General features: G+C 38.5%; 1 protein-coding gene across 6 annotated transcripts in view; it reads right to left on the reverse strand.

The window, feature by feature from the left end:
* Positions 1-18,798, reverse strand: part of fbxw7 (F-box and WD repeat domain containing 7) — a 130,897-nt gene that overhangs the window by 19,043 nt on the left and 93,056 nt on the right. For 5 of the 6 annotated variants that reach the window (XM_043247085.1, XM_043247093.1, XM_043247102.1 and 2 more), the window contains 2 exons: positions 3,587-3,654; positions 1,502-1,640 (listed from right to left, as the gene is read on the reverse strand). In XM_043247085.1, coding sequence (XP_043103020.1) covers positions 1,502-1,640; positions 3,587-3,654 — 207 coding nt within the window. Of the gene's footprint in view, positions 1-1,501; positions 1,641-3,586; positions 3,655-7,579; positions 7,829-18,798 lie in introns of those variants that run through there. The other variant, XM_043247121.1, reaches the window with a different exon arrangement.

An 18,798-nucleotide genomic window follows, 5' to 3' on the forward strand; every position in this document is an offset into this window, starting at 1 on the left:
CCGACTGAGGTGGAGCCTCTGCTTTCTGTTGAGGCTTGAATTGTTGTTCTAGTACGAGATCTAGTATGAAGATCTAAATGGTTCCAAACTTGTGGCATTATGGCCACATGCGTTTATGTATCGCGTTTAGATTCAGTCAGATCTTAGTAACAAAATTATGAACACATTAAAACCAGACTAAAGCAAAAGTGATGTTCCTCAGCAGAGGAACGAATGTGTGTACTGCGTATATCTATTATGTGAATGTAAATAGACACGCATGCGCATATTTAAGAAATATTTTATAATTATATTACATTTATATATGTGTAATAAATAATTAAATACAGGCTGTCACTAATGATAAATAATTAAATAAATAAATAGGGCTACCACTAACGATTACTTTTCTGATTAATTTGATATTACTAAAAAAATATATATATAAATATATTTTTATTGACCAAAAAACCCCTTCCACATTCTGCTCGTTGTTCTTCAAACAAATTGTATGCCATTCAAACAACTGAATGCTATGAAAACAGTGCTTGACAGTTTATTAGACCACCTGACATTATAAAGAGAAAACAAGTATTTTAGGAATCTAGAAATGTTAGTTTGATTTACCGGGCAAATAAACTAAATAGGCTAGTATCTATTCTCATAATAAAAAAATGGCCTCCTGTGCCTTTCATATCTGCTTGTTTTCTTGCTGGCATTGTTTAGGTACTTTTTGACTGTACTCTGGACCCACTATAAAGTGCTTGACTATTTTTTCTGCCTTATTTCATAAATAACAGCAATAATTATATAATAGAATTAGAAATAACCGCCTGCTGATAGTAAAGAGTTAGCGAATGTTGGAGGACTAAACAATACAGCAAGCTAAAAAAATATTTTGGTAATCACAGATACTGTAATATTAGCAACCGTGATTATTTGTTAATACATTTAAGCACTGTACAAAGGGACTAGTTTAAATATCTACATAAAAAATATAAATAAACTAATAGGTAGAGTAATGTCATGCAGGAACCCACTCTTACTTTGATCAGAGTCATGCCTTACCGTCAATTTTCTATCCTGTAGCCTAAAAGGTGCTTATGAAGCGTCTAATATTTATATTCAGAATTACACGCTGTATCCATTTGCAGTTCCTACTCTCAAAATATGTGGTCTACATATTGACCTTTAAATCCTTAAATTAACATTCAACAACAGATATTTTACGTTTTTGCGATGAGTATTAACTCGTCTCCTCTCAGTGTTTTATCTGACGCTCGCTGCGCCGGCGCTCGTTCAGTAAAGATTCACGAACAGGATGGACCTTTATGCAAAAATGGAAATGCTCACGCGAATGTGTGATATTTATACAAAGATATGAAAGATACTAAACGAAATTCTTAATTCAAGGCCAAAATATATATTTTCCCCCTTCTTGGGACACATGGGACTCTCTAATAAATGTAACAAATACTCAAAAGCGCAATTTTTTTTTTTAACTCAGTTTGCATGAACTCACCTGAAAGGTGCGGAGCCACTCCTGCAGACCTGTGGGGGGCTGGATGGATGTGATGCGTCGTCTCTGCTGACCCTGCCCATTGACCGCTCGAATGTCCCGAAACGTGGTGGGGGTGGCTGGGTACGGCAGTCCTGTGGGACTGTTCAGTGCAGGTTAGGGAGAGGAGGAGGATGAAAACAGAGGGAGCTAATTAGCCATCAAGAGCGGGAAAGAGTAAGCACGGTTTAAAACAATACATGAAAACATTTGTTGTGAAATATTCTAAGGGCATTCTGGTGAGACATCTCACAGGAGACATCTGTATTGTGGCAATACAAGAATATGAGATGGCCAGTGTTTACGTAAGGTTTCAAAACAAAACTGTACTGTGGATGAAGCTACTATGAAAACCTGAGGCTTTATTTCAGAACAATAGCTTGAGAATTACAGCCAAAACCAAAGTGGTGAGTTAGACTGAATCCGTGCCAGATGAGCACTACAGTCCACTTGAGCCGCTGTTGTGGTCCAACATTAGACAACATGACCATTTACTTCAGCCTCAGAACGTGATTTTATTCAGCCACCTGCTCCGAACCGTTTCATTCATGGAAACCCTTTTCTGTTTACCTTTTCACTATTTTAGGGTCCATCTAAAACATGCTCAGAATCATTTAACGCAAGCAAGCAAACTTCTTTCCCTTTTCCACTTGTGGTGAGAAAGGGACTCGAGAGTTGTCCCATGTCAGCAGTCCTTACGCCACTTCTGAGTCTCTGAGGCCCTACACTAACAACAAAAAGACAATTCAGCATTCCTTCCTTGCATTCCGCTTATCTACGGATACTTTCTCTGATCCAAGAAACGCTCGGATGAGAAGGAGAGAGGGAAGAGTGCAGGTGAGCACGTAGCGAGGTCCGTTTCATAAAGGATTTATATTTAATGGGATTTGAGACCAAGATGCCAAGATGCTTCCATTACCGAGCGCGCAACTGCCGCCTGGTTGGTCGTGTACTGTTCTAATATGAACCACGAGAACATCTGCGTCTTGAGAATAAGGCAAGCTCATCAGGGCTGACTGCTGAGATTGGGTTTGCCGACTTAGGAAGCTCTCAGGTGGCGATTTCATGATTAAGGGGTTTCAGAGCGTCTGTGTCATTTCTGAACCATTAGCAGGTCCACAATAAGCTAGAATTGCTTTTATTGATGTATATATTACTTCTTTAGAAGAAGCAAAAGATATTATTTAGATTTTGTGTGAGCTTTGTAGTACAAAAGGTAGCTAGCTTATTAGATGATACAAGAAAGGTAAATTAGAATTCTTCAAGTAAAAATACATATCCCATGCATCCTAAAATACAACATTATAATCTTCTTGGAAAACTAGGGAAGCAATTGCAGCCCTATTATTGCTGAACACTTGTGTTTGTTCTGAATCAAAGGATGATTCATCATGCCTGAGATGCAATGTTTCAGTAATTGAAGCCAAACATCTGAGCAAATTATTCACGTCACATGACATTTTTGATGCACATGAAGGAATTTAGATAAATTTGTTTTTGATAGTTCATATTTATGATTCTTTTTCATCTTTGTTTCCTAACTATTTTTTTATTACCATCTTAGTGATTCCATCCAGCAAAAATAGGATTGGGGATTATTTGTCATTAAAATAAATACACATTACTCTTCAAAAGTTTGAAGACGATTGATGATAATTTTTTGAATGTTTTGAAAAAAATTCTTATGCTCAAGGCTGTATTTCTTTGAAAAAATACACTCAAAAACAGTAATCATAACTACTACAAAACTATTTACCATGAAAAAAAAATCATGAAGCAGCGATTACACATGTATATGATTACTTAATTGCAGAATATTAAATATACTTTAAATAAAAAAATAAATAAAATTCCACTGACTTTTGCAACAAAAATGTCACTTGTAATAAATTGAATGCATCACATAATTAAAGTATAAAACCTGTAATTTTGTTCAATAAATAAAAAAATAAAAAACATTTTGTTTGATAAAAAAATGTGCTCTACTGCAATACAGGTGCTAAAACATTCAAAATAAAACAGATTCAGGTAAGGTGGCAAAAGATTTACCTTGGACAGGGCTTTTTTCCTGAAGGGAAAGGTCGAACCTCGGAGCCATGGTCCAACTTCCTCTTCATCTGCAACAAAGAGCAGGGAGAATGCTGGTTAGTTTGGGTTCATACAGGACATAATGACAGCTCAAACAACCAGCAAAGCAGCTTGACAGTAATGAGTTTAAACTGACACGCTACTGATCCACCTGTGTTAAGAGGTGGCTGATCGAGCGGGGCTTGTACTAGAGTGTGTGTTGGGTATTGTGCTAGTTCTCTCACCAACGAATGTAGGCCAAAGGAAGGAAGGTCATGTCCACTTTATAGTGACACGGCACAGAAAAGATAAAGTCTGACAGCTGATGCCAACGCTTGTCATGCGAGTTTTCAAAGAGGTGCATGTGGTAAACACACACCCCTCAAAGGAGTTGGAAAGGGGAGCGCATAAACACAAACACGCATCTGTGTGGGCGTGACAGACACTGTGCTTTCACAACAGTCTAAATTTATATGGGCATAAAGGAGAAAAAAGAGCCACCCTATGCTTCACTGTCTCTTTCTATGTCACCCACCCCCCGCGCAGGCTGACATGGCCCTGGTTTCGCTGCATAGTTGGTGCCTGGCTACGGAGCATCTACTCTGGAAAAACAAGGGTTCAGTGTCCTCAGCACAATGAGGTCCTAAAGCACATTTGAATAAAACTATTTTAGGAGGGTACAGGGCTGCCAGTGAATCCGTGTAGTTCACTTTCAGGAGGAGCTCAGTGATAGACTCGGAGTTATGAATCATTGTGCCGTGCCAAGGGTTTGTGAGCCATTAAGTATGTAAGCACAAATTAAGAGTGATGAGTAAAAGACTTTCACTACTGAATTCAGCCCATACCATTTACAACGCAGTTATGCGTCACCGTAATTAACGGGTTTGAAATGATATTCAAATCACAATGACACTGTGCTTGTAAAGAACGTTTAGTACTTGTAGTTATTAGTAAGGTGTATACGCTAATAAGAATAAAAATATATATATCAAAGTCTCTAAAATATATTAAAGGCTTAAAAATAAAAATGTATAAAACCACCAGAATTTCAAGTTTGAAAGATCTGATGTAAAAGAGCAGCATTATTCTCTTATATTTAGGATTTATGTATTATACTGATTGGTAGTCAGTGAAGACTTTTACATTAAGAAAGTAAAGAGACGTAAAACAAATGATTTTCTTTAGAAATAATAAAAAAGCTGATTGATGACACTGAATAACGGCAGTTGAAAATTCAGCTTTGCGTCACAATAAATCACACTTAAGAAAAATTCATTTTAAATTACTTTTTTTTTTTTTTAATACTGTATTTTGTTCACATAAATGTAGACTGAGTATTAGAGGCCAATACATTCTAAGACTAAAAATAAATTCACCTTCAGCCTTTTGAAACATTTTCAAATTAAAGAGTTAAGCGGTTATTGGTTACAGTAAAAATAACTACTAACGTATCACAATTTTGCACAAAGTATTCATGACATTTCATGGGATTACCATACAGACCGCCAGGTTACAATTATGTTTAAGGTTGACCTTTTTGTGGCCAATTTGAGAGTTTTGGCCTACAGTAAAAATCCCATTCACTGGCCTTGATATTCAAACGAAACGAATGCATGAAACCCTTGCATGATCACATTAGCTGCAATTGATCTATTGTCAGAGGAGCCAGGTGTTTGATACACTTGAGTGAGGTCGAGCTAAAAGGTTTGTCTGATAATGAAGCTCTGTATGGATTTCTGAAGGTCTCACATGATGAATGAGGGAAAAAAAAGGACTCAAAGATTAAATACAGCAGAAACGTCTATAAAATGTGCAAATAAAACCAAATGCTTTTTGTTCCCTTTTTTATTTCATATATTTGATTGAATATACACGGGCTAGTCTTTTTCAAAACATGGTCCCATGGTTATTAACCCCTTCAAATCAAGTGACAGCTTGGCAAGAATCAGATTCGACAGACTCAGCCAGTGATCTAACTGCAAAGGTAGTCCAACAGATAGGACAGTGTGTGTGTGTGTGTGTGTGTGTGTGTGTGTGTGTGTGTGTGTGTATAAATACGTATGAAAGATGATAAGATGATAAAAAGATGGCATGACACTGACAAGATGAAAGTGTATGCCTGTGTGTTTGAGATCTCTGAGACCCTCATTCATTACTCCACGAGAATGTGTAACAAAACACGCAGGCAATGCCACACTTGCTAATCACTGCTAATAGCTAAACCTGTCTAGCCTACTTGGTAAAAAGTACTTAACACAAAATAGCGTGAATGAAGTAAAAGCATTTGCTTAGTTATACATTCATTTGACTGAATGGATCAGACTGTGGCTTCTCTCTTGGGTTCACAGCGAGAGCCATCTGATTTTAGATGAGTCACTGTGTAATCATTCTCCGTGTCTGACACCACAGTGCAGAAATGGCTTGGTCTGTGGTTAACAGGAATGCGTGCGTTCATGGAAACCGGTGCGGTCTTGGCGAATAACCCGTTTTAGTGAATAAATCTGGTGATTTATGAATGAATAAACCTTGCCGTGCATTTCGGAAGCTTCTCAGATTGCTAACGACTGCATACTTCGACCATGTGAGAGTGCTGTACCTCACAACCCTAGCAGCCACGAACTACAAGAACCGAACGTCGAGAAAGTTAAGGGATAAAAACTACGTGATCCATTTCCACGTTTCGTCCGTTTCTCATCCCTAATGAGTTTCGTTTTCATAAGCAAACAATTAACGAGACTGCCTGGAGCGCCCGTCAACGTCACTGCACTTCACTCGATGTTGTTCCGATCAGAGGACACCCTGAAAACTGCAGTGACTGCGAGCTTCTGATAAGCTCTCCTCTTTAAACGCTCATTTCACCCAAGTTTACAATCGTGAAATGTGAGTTTCGGGACAGATGTGGCTCCGTTTCCTCCATCAAATGCAATGACACAGTAACCCAATCACTGTAGGGTGGTCTGATGCCGCCGGGCAGCAGAGAATATACACACCCTTCAACAGGCGGTACAGAAACTGATGCTTTACCACATTGACACGACGAAAGAAAAAAAAAAAATCGTTCACATATCACAGCGCCGACGCTACAGGACGTTCGTGACTGTGCATTCCACAGTTGACCACAATAACAGCGAGAGAGTCCAGATATCGTTTCCGATCTACAGCAGCCTAAAAGACTGCAAAGTACAAATTAACATTACCAACAGGTTTACTCTGATGGTGCAGTAGATAAGTATGAAATACGATAGCATCGTATTCATTTGAACTATCAAATAAGAATAGAGCATCTTAAAAAAATCAAATAAAAATAAGTCACGCATACAAGTACATGAGAGTAGGACGGACAGCTGAGGGTGAGATGCACGGGATGGATAGATATGTATAATGTAGGGATCGCAGGTGCAGTGTGTGTGTGTGTGTGTGTGTGTGTGTGTGTGTGTTAGGATGGGCAGATGGTAGAGAAATAGTGATGGAGCCTCTATTCTCCAAAAACCATTTGAATATTTTAGCGCATCACATCCTTTTCTGCATGCGGATTTCCCGTCAAGATCACTCAAAGTAGGTTCACGTGAATGAATATCGCGAAAAGTGATTCTCTGTGTCAGCTGGAGATTTTTCCGCAGTGGCCGTATATAAGAACAGTCGCATATTTCACCGACGCACCCTTAAAGACGGGCACCGAGATCGTGTACGCGTTCAGAGCGCGACGCGACGAGCCCGAATGCTGCCATTAGGTATAATCAACCGAGATGTGTGCATTACACTCGCGCGCATCGTATTTGAATATCACTCATCGCGCCGTGCGACCCGACATCGCGCGCTTGCGGCGCTCACCGCTTCTTTGATTTATAATGGGAGCGTTCCTTTCGCGGCGCGTCAGGGCTGATGGGGTATTAAAGCGAGCCCCGAGAGAAGGCGGATGGCCGTACGGATATAAAAGCCGCAGTGCACCCACCACGAATAACGGCGTGTACTCACTTTATAGAAGATCATCTTTAAAGTGCCGTAGAAACCCATGGTGATGGTGATGGCGATAATCCGGGGGTGATTCACTGAGAGTCGATGAAGAATTTATGGAAATATATCTGCGTGATAAGGGCTCTATTAATCCCGGATAGATCCGACAGGGACATACTCATCCACGGACGGATGCATATGAAGCCGAACGGAAGAAACCAACGACTCGCCCGTCTGTCTCATTGAGCGTCCTCTGAGCGGACTGACTGAGCGAACAGAAGGAGAGAGACGGGAGGGGAGGAGAGAGAGAGAGAGAGACCGAGAGAGAGAGAGAGAGAGAGAGAGAGAGAGAGAGAGAGAGAGAGAGAGAGAGAGAGAGAGAGAGAGAGAGAGAGAGAGAGAGAGAGAGAGAGAGAGAGAGAGAGAGAGAGAGAGAGAGAGAGACCCTGCCCTCTTCAGAGCCTCCCCTCTTCACAAAAACGTGGACTTTCCATTTCTTTCTATTAGCAGGGAAGGCAGTCATAATATTATTTTACATTCTAAATTTCTAGATTCAAAGCATTTATTGTCATGTGCACAGTGAGGAAAATAATAATAATAAAAAAATCATAAACTTTCATACATATTGTATACACATATACACAAAGTGATATGGTCATATAATATATTATATATATATATATATATATATATATATATATATATATATATATATATATATATATATATATATATATATATATATATATATATATATATATATATATATATATATATATATGTGTGTGTGTGTGTGTGTGTGTGTGTGTGTGTGTGAGTGAGTGAGTGAGTGAGTGTATAAAATAAACAAAATTATCATATAACTTTATTGATCATTGACAACTGTATTTCAGGAGCAGTATATGTAAAGGCATTGCATGAGAAGACACTGCAAATTTGTCAAAAGATGAAAAAACAAAAATCTCAGCATCGAGTCCTAATGAACTTGGTGTTTATTTTGTAATAATGACTGGCTTATGTTGCACCATCCTGCTTCTTACATGGCTGTTTCAATAAACGGACATAAAATATTGATCTGAGTTTAAGTTAATTCATTAGCTTGCTTGTAGAGACAGCGAAAAAACAGAAAACAAGCACTGCCATGCAGGAAACAGATTTCCAATTGAGTGTGTCAGTTATACAGCGTTGTCCTAGACAACTGTCATCATTCAGAATATCTGACCTCTGCATTCTGCGGCTGACAAATCGGAATCAAGTATTCCAGGGAGCCCCGCAATAATTGCGTTACATTATTAACAAAACAAAAATGGACAGAAATGAATTGCTGGCTCTCGGGAGAATACACCGAGCACACAAAGGGATCAGATGACAGGTTTTCTGCAGACGAGGAAGTGAATGGTGCAGCTCATTGAACAGGGCTGTGCATGCAGCCAGAGGACGAAAGTGGAAGAGCATGAGATTATATTCAACCGAAACCGGGTGGTGCACACCTTCCACTTGTTGTGGTTCCTGAGCCCGCCCCAGAGCCGCTGAAGACGATTGCCGGCCCCTCCCAGTGTTATTTCCGTCAGACTGAGCAGGTGGTATTTGGCACTCGGGGAGGTTTTGTGTGTGGACTGCATGACTAAGGATCGCTCAAGCATAGACAGCCATACAAGGGTTGCGTGCTTAAAAAAATTATAATAAAAAAATATAAATATAATAATAATAATAATAATAATAATAATAATACATAGTTATTAATATTATTATATAAATACTTTTTAATATTATTTTTAGCACGCACAAACGCAGAAATACCCAGAGGTGTGCTATTTAGTGAGCAGTGGAGTAAAACCAGTCAGAACAAACAAGTCACGCAATGAGATAACTTGAAATCAAGCAGTCAGCAAATGAAGAAAATTCAGTTACTCTTGGAAATACAGTTCTACTACATTAGTCAGTAACAATGACAAATACCTCTACAGCATTTATTATTCTTAGTTAATGTTAATTTCATCATTTACTAATACATTATTAAAACCAAAAGTGGTCTTTGTTAATATTTAATGGAGCTGAGGTAACGTGCACTAACAATGAACGGCAGTATTTTAATTAGATAAAAACAAAGATTAATACAGTAACCAAATGCAATGCTTAATCACTATAGCTAAGCAACATTAAAGTAATGGGAACTTGCTGCAGTGTTACCAACAATTTTGTTTGCCTACTAACATCAAGCAAGAACAAAAATGTTTTCTACAAACCAGATACCTGCCTGCGGCGCTCTTGTTTATTTGTAAAATTTTGTGGTAGTTAAAAAAAAAAAAAAAAAAAACTACCAAAAATAAAGGAGGTCACATAAGGAGGTGACTGCTTGTCATCTGTGTTGTTCCTGTGACTCACTGAACAAGTTGAGACATGTACCACAGACACCTCAGTGATGTCTATAATGAACCACCCTGACTGCCTTTTCAGAAAAGGGTGGTCATAAGTTAAATTACACTTTCATGACAGATTCAGATTTGTTGAAAAGCATATAACCAGTTTCAAATATTTTAAGAACAAATTACTCAAATTACTTCTGACGTACTACAGTTATGCCCAATAAGTAGTTTTTGCTAAACAATCGCTAATTGGCAAAGTCTAATGACTAATCTTCTAATCTGATCTAAATCTCAAGAAAAAGACAGATCTATTGCATCAGACTAACTAAGAGCAAAGCCACTGAAGCTTAACCGCACAAAAAAAAAAAAACGCACAACATTGTCATGTCTTTTGTTCGGAGGTAACAAGCCATGTCATCCATCTATAAGCACAGACCAGCCATGATGAACCAGACCATTTCAATACTAAAATGGGTTTAGATCAAACAAGCCAGTAAGTGTGATAAAGCCAGACTAAACAAACCTCAAGGGATTATGGCTGGTGTTACAATGATCATTAAAGCCTAATCAAGGCAAATGAAAAGTGGGAATGTATCGAGGAAGCGTTAGCAAATGTGATCTCCGCCATTTGCCTGCCATTTGGTAGAAAGGAAATAAAACAGGATTAATAGAGCATCTACTAGTGAAACAATCAGCATGGCATCAAACACCTCCTATTGACCACCAGAGGCTAGATGTAATAAACAACACCAAACTACGTTAAGGCTGCAAGTAACTATGTTGTTAGTTGAGTTAGCAGTTCTAGCAACCACTTTCGAATCAACATCCTAATCTGCTCCTTCGAGTGAGACTGATTCTCAGAGAAATCCATTTAGGGTATAACGCTGTTGCCTCATCCTGATAATGAAAGTGCAGACATACAAAATTGCATTAATAAAATTTGTTTATAATGTGTGCGGTTGCTCAGCATTGCAAGCTTAAAAAAAAACTACCTTAAAACTTAAAAAGGAGGTAAGTACTGGAAAACAAAGCTTGGGTTTAGACATGCTGGTAAAGGTTTCTTAGATTTCGTTTTTATTTATTTATATTTTTAAGTGCAAAAGGAAACGGAGTTGATCTTTCCAGCTGCAGCCATACTGTATTCTGCAGGGAGAGGACCACACCGAGTTACTGCGACCAAGCGTTAGGGACAAAATTGCACCTGTCAAAAGTTTCCAAGCAATTTGGTGATGAATTGCTAGGAAAAACTCTTCATTTTACACAGGTTTCAGGACAAAGATTCATTGGAGCCTTTGAAACTAGAGAGCAAGTGAGCAGCTATAAGGAGCCGTTACGCCAATAACCTTGGCAACAAGGACTGTATGAAATGGCGAGCAATTGTATTGATGAACACTTTTCTCTGTCCTTCAAGTGCAAACACTGAATTTTGGTAGGAATTCTTCTAAAAACACAGGTGCGATGATTAATCATCTTCCGACTGTTAGAACATTACTATGGCAACCCCTAAACAAACTGGAGCGCGTATGTATGTTTGGGGGGGGTCACTGGGAGGTTGTGTGTATAAAGCGCTCTCTCTTCTCAGACAAAAACCCTCCTAAACTTTACACAGCGGATAGGAATGTGTGGCATGCGAGAAGGTCCTGCCCGTGTCTTCTGAAGAGACTCTGACCCCTCCCCATGTTCACAGTGGAGAATTAACAGACTCCATGGAGAGAGACTTTCCCCTGACACGCAGCCGCAAAAAACAGGTGCTTTCCTGGGAACGCTTGGGTTGTAAAGTCCATTTTCTTATCTCCCCATTTCATGGATTTTAGAATGATATAGATATGCTTAAGGCAACAAGACCTGCCAGACACATGATAGATGGCCCACAACAATGTTATATTGTTTTAGCGATGCAGCAACGCAAGTTCCAAGAAAATGTTAATTCCTTAAGACACTATCACAAATCAAGCAGGCAAAACGCCAAGAACATGCTGCAAACAGGAGGACAGCTTGTGAAAATTTGTGGATGCTAAACCAGCTAGTGGATGAAGAGTCCAATACCATAATGCCCATTTTTATTATCTATTTACTTAAAAAAAAAAAAACTTGAAATAGAATTAAAACATTGTTTGCCATGATCATGTTGTTCAGAAACATGCTTCCTCTCTAATTGTTTTATGCACTATCACTCTGTGTAAAGGTCAAATTACTTAAAATAATTTGAAATTGAAGACTTGAAGATATCTCAACTTGAACAGAGAACACACTTTTCCTTAAAAACCTTTTCTTTCATTATCCATCTTGGCCAGATGGATGATATTGACCCGGAATCATTCACAATTAAAAATAAACATTAAATCAAAAGACGTGCATGAAAAATTGCTACAACAATCCCAAACATTTCACGTATATTTGACCTTTTTAAAAAGAAAATGGAGGACAAGCAGTGTCCACCCTATGAATGGGCAACCGGTGCAAAGCAAGAAAGCGGACATTCCAATCGGGCAGATGACATCGAGGTTAATGAATTCGCCTGCGGACTGCGATGTCCTACCAAGCACAATGATACCATCTGCTCCTGACCCGAGCATTTAGCCTCCAACTTGACAATAAGCACCTGATCCATCACGTTTGATTGGGTCGTGACGAATGATATGCGGGCAGCATCCCTCGTGGCTGGGTGAATGATGAAGATGAAATGATACACAGAGACATTGCGGGGTCACTGTCCAATTTAGGAATTGGATAAACAACAATGCTGGCTAAATTAAACCAGATGTGTGTAAAGCATAGAAGAGCAGAGGGAAATTACTTCTGTGATGTTAGGAAAAATCAATTCACCCGAGATGAAGAAGCAACGCAAATTAAATGTAACAAGCATTATCACAAAATATCCTTTAAATAGGATCCAGAAACTGACATTTCTTACACTTCACAATCGCTAAGGTAAGAATAAACACTGGTGGGCCTTAGTTCAGCCTCTTAATTCTTTAAATCATTTAAATTCTTTAAAAGTTCCACCCATTTAGCCACAGCACCAGTTAGTATGACATATATTCTTCATTGGTTCCAAGAGCTAAAATATTCAAGCATACATGCTCACTGACCCTTGCACCCTGATCTAATCTTGCAATATGACTGTCATAAACTCTTTGTAAACATACTGAATCATATGTTGACTATCATGCAGTAAAATCTAAATAGAGACTGTTGTTGGCAGCAACAGAGTCGAAGGACTTCTCTTTATTAGAAGGCATTTTCTGTTAAACCCCAAAGAGTTGTTCCACTTCTACCATCGAAAGTAGAACTATAAAGTATTAAAGCAAAAGAAATAGTTGTGGGCAAACATTTTAAAACAGCAGGAAAGAAGACCACAAAAACCTCCAGGTGTTGTTTTCTTATCTGAGGACTGTAATTTTACCCGGCCTGTAGTGGTAATGTAGGGTAATTAGTAGGAACAGTGGCTACTGCTTTATTTTTCCAACTGTTTTGTGAAGTTCAGCAGCTCCATATTTTCAGTTCCAGCTGTTTGTGAAGTTCAACAGCTCTCCATGTTTTCAGTTACAGTAACTGTTACTGACTGCTTACAGACTGGTTCCTCAGCATTCTTACGGACAGAGAAAAGAGCCTAAGGCAATACCTTACACTGCGAAAGATTTACATTTTAAAGCAGGAGCAGGAGTGTCCCATCCTGCTCCTGGAAGGCTACTATCCTGCAGAGTCCTAATTATCCTAATCCTAATTAAATGCATCTGAAAGAACTAATCAAAGTCTTCGGGATCACCAGAAACTTTAAGCTAAGTGTGTTGGGTCAGTTTGGAGCCAAACTCTAGTGAACACTGGGCTTCCTGAAGCAGGAATGGACGCTCTTCTTCTAGAGAACCTGGCAAAACTAAAGGTGGTGACCTTATAGTAATTCTGTGAGCAGATATGATAAGTTATCCCCTCCCTTGATAGCTTGAAGTGAACCATAACAGGAGGGCAACAGTCAGCCCTGCACAACATAAAAGAACAAACTGTTAAAAGCTCCACTTTTGACCCTCCATGTCGCAGCGAAAGACAGGATTCTTCAAAGGTGCAGTGACCTTTAGCATAGCAGATTCGCACAAAGTCTTTGCCCTGATCTGGTTTCAGATGATGATTTTCAGGCCACTCCAAGTGTTAAACATAGGTAACATGAGACTTAAAGAGCTCACAGTGTGAACTGGAAACAATACTTTTAAATATTTGAAAGTTTTTTGATTTTTTTTTTCTTTTTGAATAAAGTTTAAAAGCCAAACTGTATTACTAATATCCTACTCTGAAACTCTATCAAGTATGTGAAACTTTTACATCTAAGTCAGTCTTGTAGCCAATACAATTAGCGAAAAATGTCAATGCATGACAGCAAAAATTCCCATATAATGTGTGAAATATACATGATGTTTTATCCTAAGACAGTTGCCTAAGGTCTGCTCAGAGCATGTGCACATAGATTTGTAAACCGATGCAATCTAGTGCCACTGCAGCGATTGATATTCTAACCGAAGATTTTCTTTCATCTCCCACTTTGATGAGTCACATGGTGCAGACACTGCAGACAAGTCCAGATATAACATTTCTATCCTTATTAAAACAAAAGTCTCATTAAAAGCTGACCTTTCACGGACTGTTTGTTTTTGTGGAGACACACTTGAGGAGTGACCATTTTTCTGTGACTGCAACAGTGTGTGTGAGGGAATGAGAAAGTAGTCAGCTATGGAAGGTCAACTAACACCATGTAGAAAAGGATGATTACCACTAACAGATAAAAATAGACCCAGATTACAGATCTGGAGCTCCACTAACAATGTTTTGTACTCTCATGAATGCATTTAAAACGGAGGAAAGGAGACATGAAGTCTGTGGTCCTGAAACCTCTGTGTGAACCAAACAACACGGATGGGAGTCTTCTGGGCACCTCAGAATCTGTTTCAATTCTGATTCTTGGAATCATAACCTAATTCCAAAACGATTGTTGATATAAATTTATTTTATTAAACAAACTTTCCTGACTTTGAACATCAGATGCGTTTGCACATTTCTACTAAATTACTTATGTAATTTAAAATAAATTCAAATTGAAAATAAATCAAAACATTTATTTCCGGACAAAAGTGTATATAACGGTATCAGAATTTATTTATTTAGTATTTTTTTTATTTATTATAGACAGCCGCAGATCTAAGAGACTGCATTCATGCTAATTATTTTAATATATCAGATGTTTTATCCTGTCCTTAGCACACACCTGCTTTTTCATTTCTTTTGCATTATAAAAGCACTTTAATATTCAAACGCATTTAACTGCTGTTGTGTATTTGTGTGAATACAGCCGTCTCTAGCACACAAAAGTGTTCTGGCACATATACGAGAAAAGCTCAGAATGGATTCTGAATATTCTGTTGAATTGCTGAAGAAAGACTCTGTGCATAAGAAAAGGGAATCTATTTTTTTTCCTACCGCTACTGAACAGGCCCATGCTTAAAGCTAAATGAAAGAAACACCCCCTTTGGCAGCTACAAGTTTGAACACAAGCTCTCTCAATGAGGAAGATAAACTTTATGGAAGGAGGTGAAAGATTGTTCTATTAGCACATTCACTGTACATTAGTTGTACTTTGTCTTCTCTGAGGAAACTATTGTGATGGATTTAGTGTATCCAGGGTTGGATATACCTGAGCAAAATTTTAATGTTCTAGAGTTTGTAAAAGTAGACAAATTGATGAAGCACAAGTCTGGAGAAGCTAGAACTCCAGGAAAGTAATCTACTAAGAAACAGGCTGTGTTCTATAGTGATATATGGCCTCCACAGGTGAGTTCGAGATGCTCTCATGTGGAAGGAATGCAGGTGGAACAGATCTAGACTAAAAGCCATGGCACAGAGTCTTATATAAAAGCCTGGTGATATTGGACAATGTTTGATACACATCACAGCCAAGAATTTTGTAGTAACTGACCAACTGATACAACAAAAGGAACAGTCACATGTCACGACTACCTTGAAAAAGATTCAATTATGAGCATGGAATTGAGAAAACGGAGAAAATCGAGTATCCTAATAAAAGGTTTAACTACTGGACAAGTCTTAATCCAGACCTTTAGCTAGACACGTGTAAACCTGCTTTACTGCAGAGGGCATGTTCAGTCTTGTTGCTGCTGTCATTAGGTGTTTCCTCTTACTCTAGCTCCTGTTCCAGACGCTCCAGTCGGGCTGGAATAATACATAGTTTTCGGCGCTTAGGGAGGATCTTAACCATGCGGTTTGACCACAATTGCAGCTCTTTCATATCCATGTATGCTGACGCTAATTCTGAACCAGTTTCACCTCTTCAAATCTTACTCCTCCATGAGAAAGCAGTGCCAAAGCTGATCAGATATCAGTGTCAAACTTACACCACAAGGTGCTTTTCATAAAAACAACAGCCCAGCCTTTGAAATGAGGAATGGAGAAAAAAAATAAAAAAATAAAAAAATCAAACACACCTAAAAGTATCACTGGTGCAGTCTTCCAGAAATACAAAAAGTAAAAGCTTGGCAAAGAAATAAACAGTTTTTGACTTTTGTTTTGGATCATGTGTGTCAGTTGCAGTCAGATGATGTAACACAACAGCAACGCTGGCCTGTCTCGGATGTTAAGTGAAAGACATTGCAACTTTCACTAGACGATTAAAAAGGAATATCATGGTGCTCATGATCTTTTTTCCTATTTGGAATAGAATCATATTCTTGCTCTGGTTAGTTGCACAAATACTGACCAAAAAAAATAAAAAAAAAAATCTTCTAACTCAAGTCCAGTCAATTTAGCTGTGGACGGCTGTCAGAGCTTAAATAAAGGGTCTAAAAACATTTACCAACCAACAAAAACCTATGACAATGACTTCATTCAAGTGCAGAAGATAGAGTAGGCGCGACTCCAAAATAACAGTAAGGATCAGATTTAGCCCAATTATGGAGCAGTGCCTGTGGCGGAGGTTTAAAACGCTAACCACACGCAAACAGAAAGAGTAAACATAAGCAGGCTCCTCAAGAGCCTCAGGACAGGCCTCAGGGGTTGGAGGAGCTCTCGCTCACTCAGTTTTCTCAATCGGCTTTCAGAAAAACAACTCAAAGTCTCAAAGCGCATGTTGTTAAAAATCGGTGTGACCTGCTAGGAAAGCTGGTATCTAAAAGAAACTTTTTAATTGCACAAAGGACTTAATTATACAAGGTTTGAATTTGGAGCGAGATTAATCACTTGAGGCACAGAGGCGCAAACCCGCTTTCCCATGAGATATAAGAGACCTGTGACTCTGGGTCAAAATGTGAGAGTGCGATGAAGTAATTACTCTTAGTCAGGCCCTGCAGGACAAAGAGTGACAGTCGCTAACAGGATGATATCAAGTGTTTGGTTACATCTCCAGAGGGTTGAGAGAGCAGTCAGTCATGAGCAGAGACACAATCCTCTCAGCTCTTCCTGTCTGTGTGTACTGCAAAACAACAAGAGCGGGTTCGCCCGAACCTAATACTAGAGGTGATGGTTTAAGTAAGGGAGAAACACAATGTAGCGATCAAAGAGACAGAATGAGGTACCGAGTCAGAGAACAAGAGGAAAACACGCAATGATGAATAAAGATATTCAGCCTATGAGTTATTTAATACTTTGTACATTTGTTTGACGTGTTGCGTGACACTCCGCAGACGGTGCGCAGCACACAGCCCTCATTTGGGTTGACTGGATGAATTTCACGGTTGCAAAATTCTCCGAAATAACAAACGCCAATGCAGAAACACTAACTGAACCAGCAAGAAACAAGATTGAATAGCATGCTGAGCTTTATTTATGCAGCCAGGTACATTTATAAGTTCATGTTCGCTGGTCATTGATCATATGAAAGAGGTGGACACACTCAATGTATTGTAACAACCTACATGAACAAATAATGTTTGTGCTGTGGAAAAAAACCTGAATCCTACGCTGTACGTAATGGTAAGTTCCCCTGCTATATACAGGAAAAAAAACTAATTTACATGTAATTTAATGGTTGTATAATATTTTCGGAAATGCGGTGGAGTATGATTTAAAGTGCATAACATCAGCAAAATTACCTGTTACTTTTTAAATAGTGTATTAATAGTGCAATAGTGTATTATAAAACAGATTTCAGTACTTGTATCAGTTAATGAAGACATAGTATTTAAAAATAAATTTGTGTTGTAAAATTGTAAAACCTAAAAATATTGCTACTATATTTTAATGCAAAATTCTGGCAAGCATAGCTGTAATTTTTTTTTATGTACAATTAATGTTTTAAGATATATATTTCTGGGTAAACTGTCATAATACTGTTTGGAGATTTTTATTCTTTATACAGAAGGTTGTGGTGAAACTCAAGCCTTTCTATAGAAGTTTCACTATAACGGTTGATGCTTTACTGTACTTCAAAAATGTACCGACTCAGCTACTTTGACAAACTTTCTTTTGAATTTGTCCACCAGGACCAAAATGCAATGTTAGAGAAAATCAGAAGTGCACAACCATGCAAACAGCCTTAAGAGAAAAAAAAAAAAAAGCAGCAATGAACACTTCCCGAGTACCTCAATGACATCACTTGCACAGAGACCCTTGAATAAACCAAGTTTTAGTAAGAATGTGGAAAGAGGGCAATGTGGGCCTCAAACTTAGAAAAAAAAGTAGATGGAAAAAAACTCCATCACACCCTGCTTGAGGGTGTTTTTGGAACTTGATTATAATTTCTGCTGAATTCATGCTGAAGGAAACAGCTGGACCACAGGCATGGAAATTCACTAATTAAGACTGTTGTGATACCCATCTAAACAGTCCCTTAAACCACCCAGCACAGACATTTTTACATATAATGTGGAACATCAG

Source organism: Puntigrus tetrazona, chromosome 1 (genome assembly GCF_018831695.1).
Source record: "Puntigrus tetrazona isolate hp1 chromosome 1, ASM1883169v1, whole genome shotgun sequence".
In the NCBI taxonomy this organism is placed as follows: Eukaryota; Metazoa; Chordata; class Actinopteri; order Cypriniformes; family Cyprinidae; genus Puntigrus; species Puntigrus tetrazona.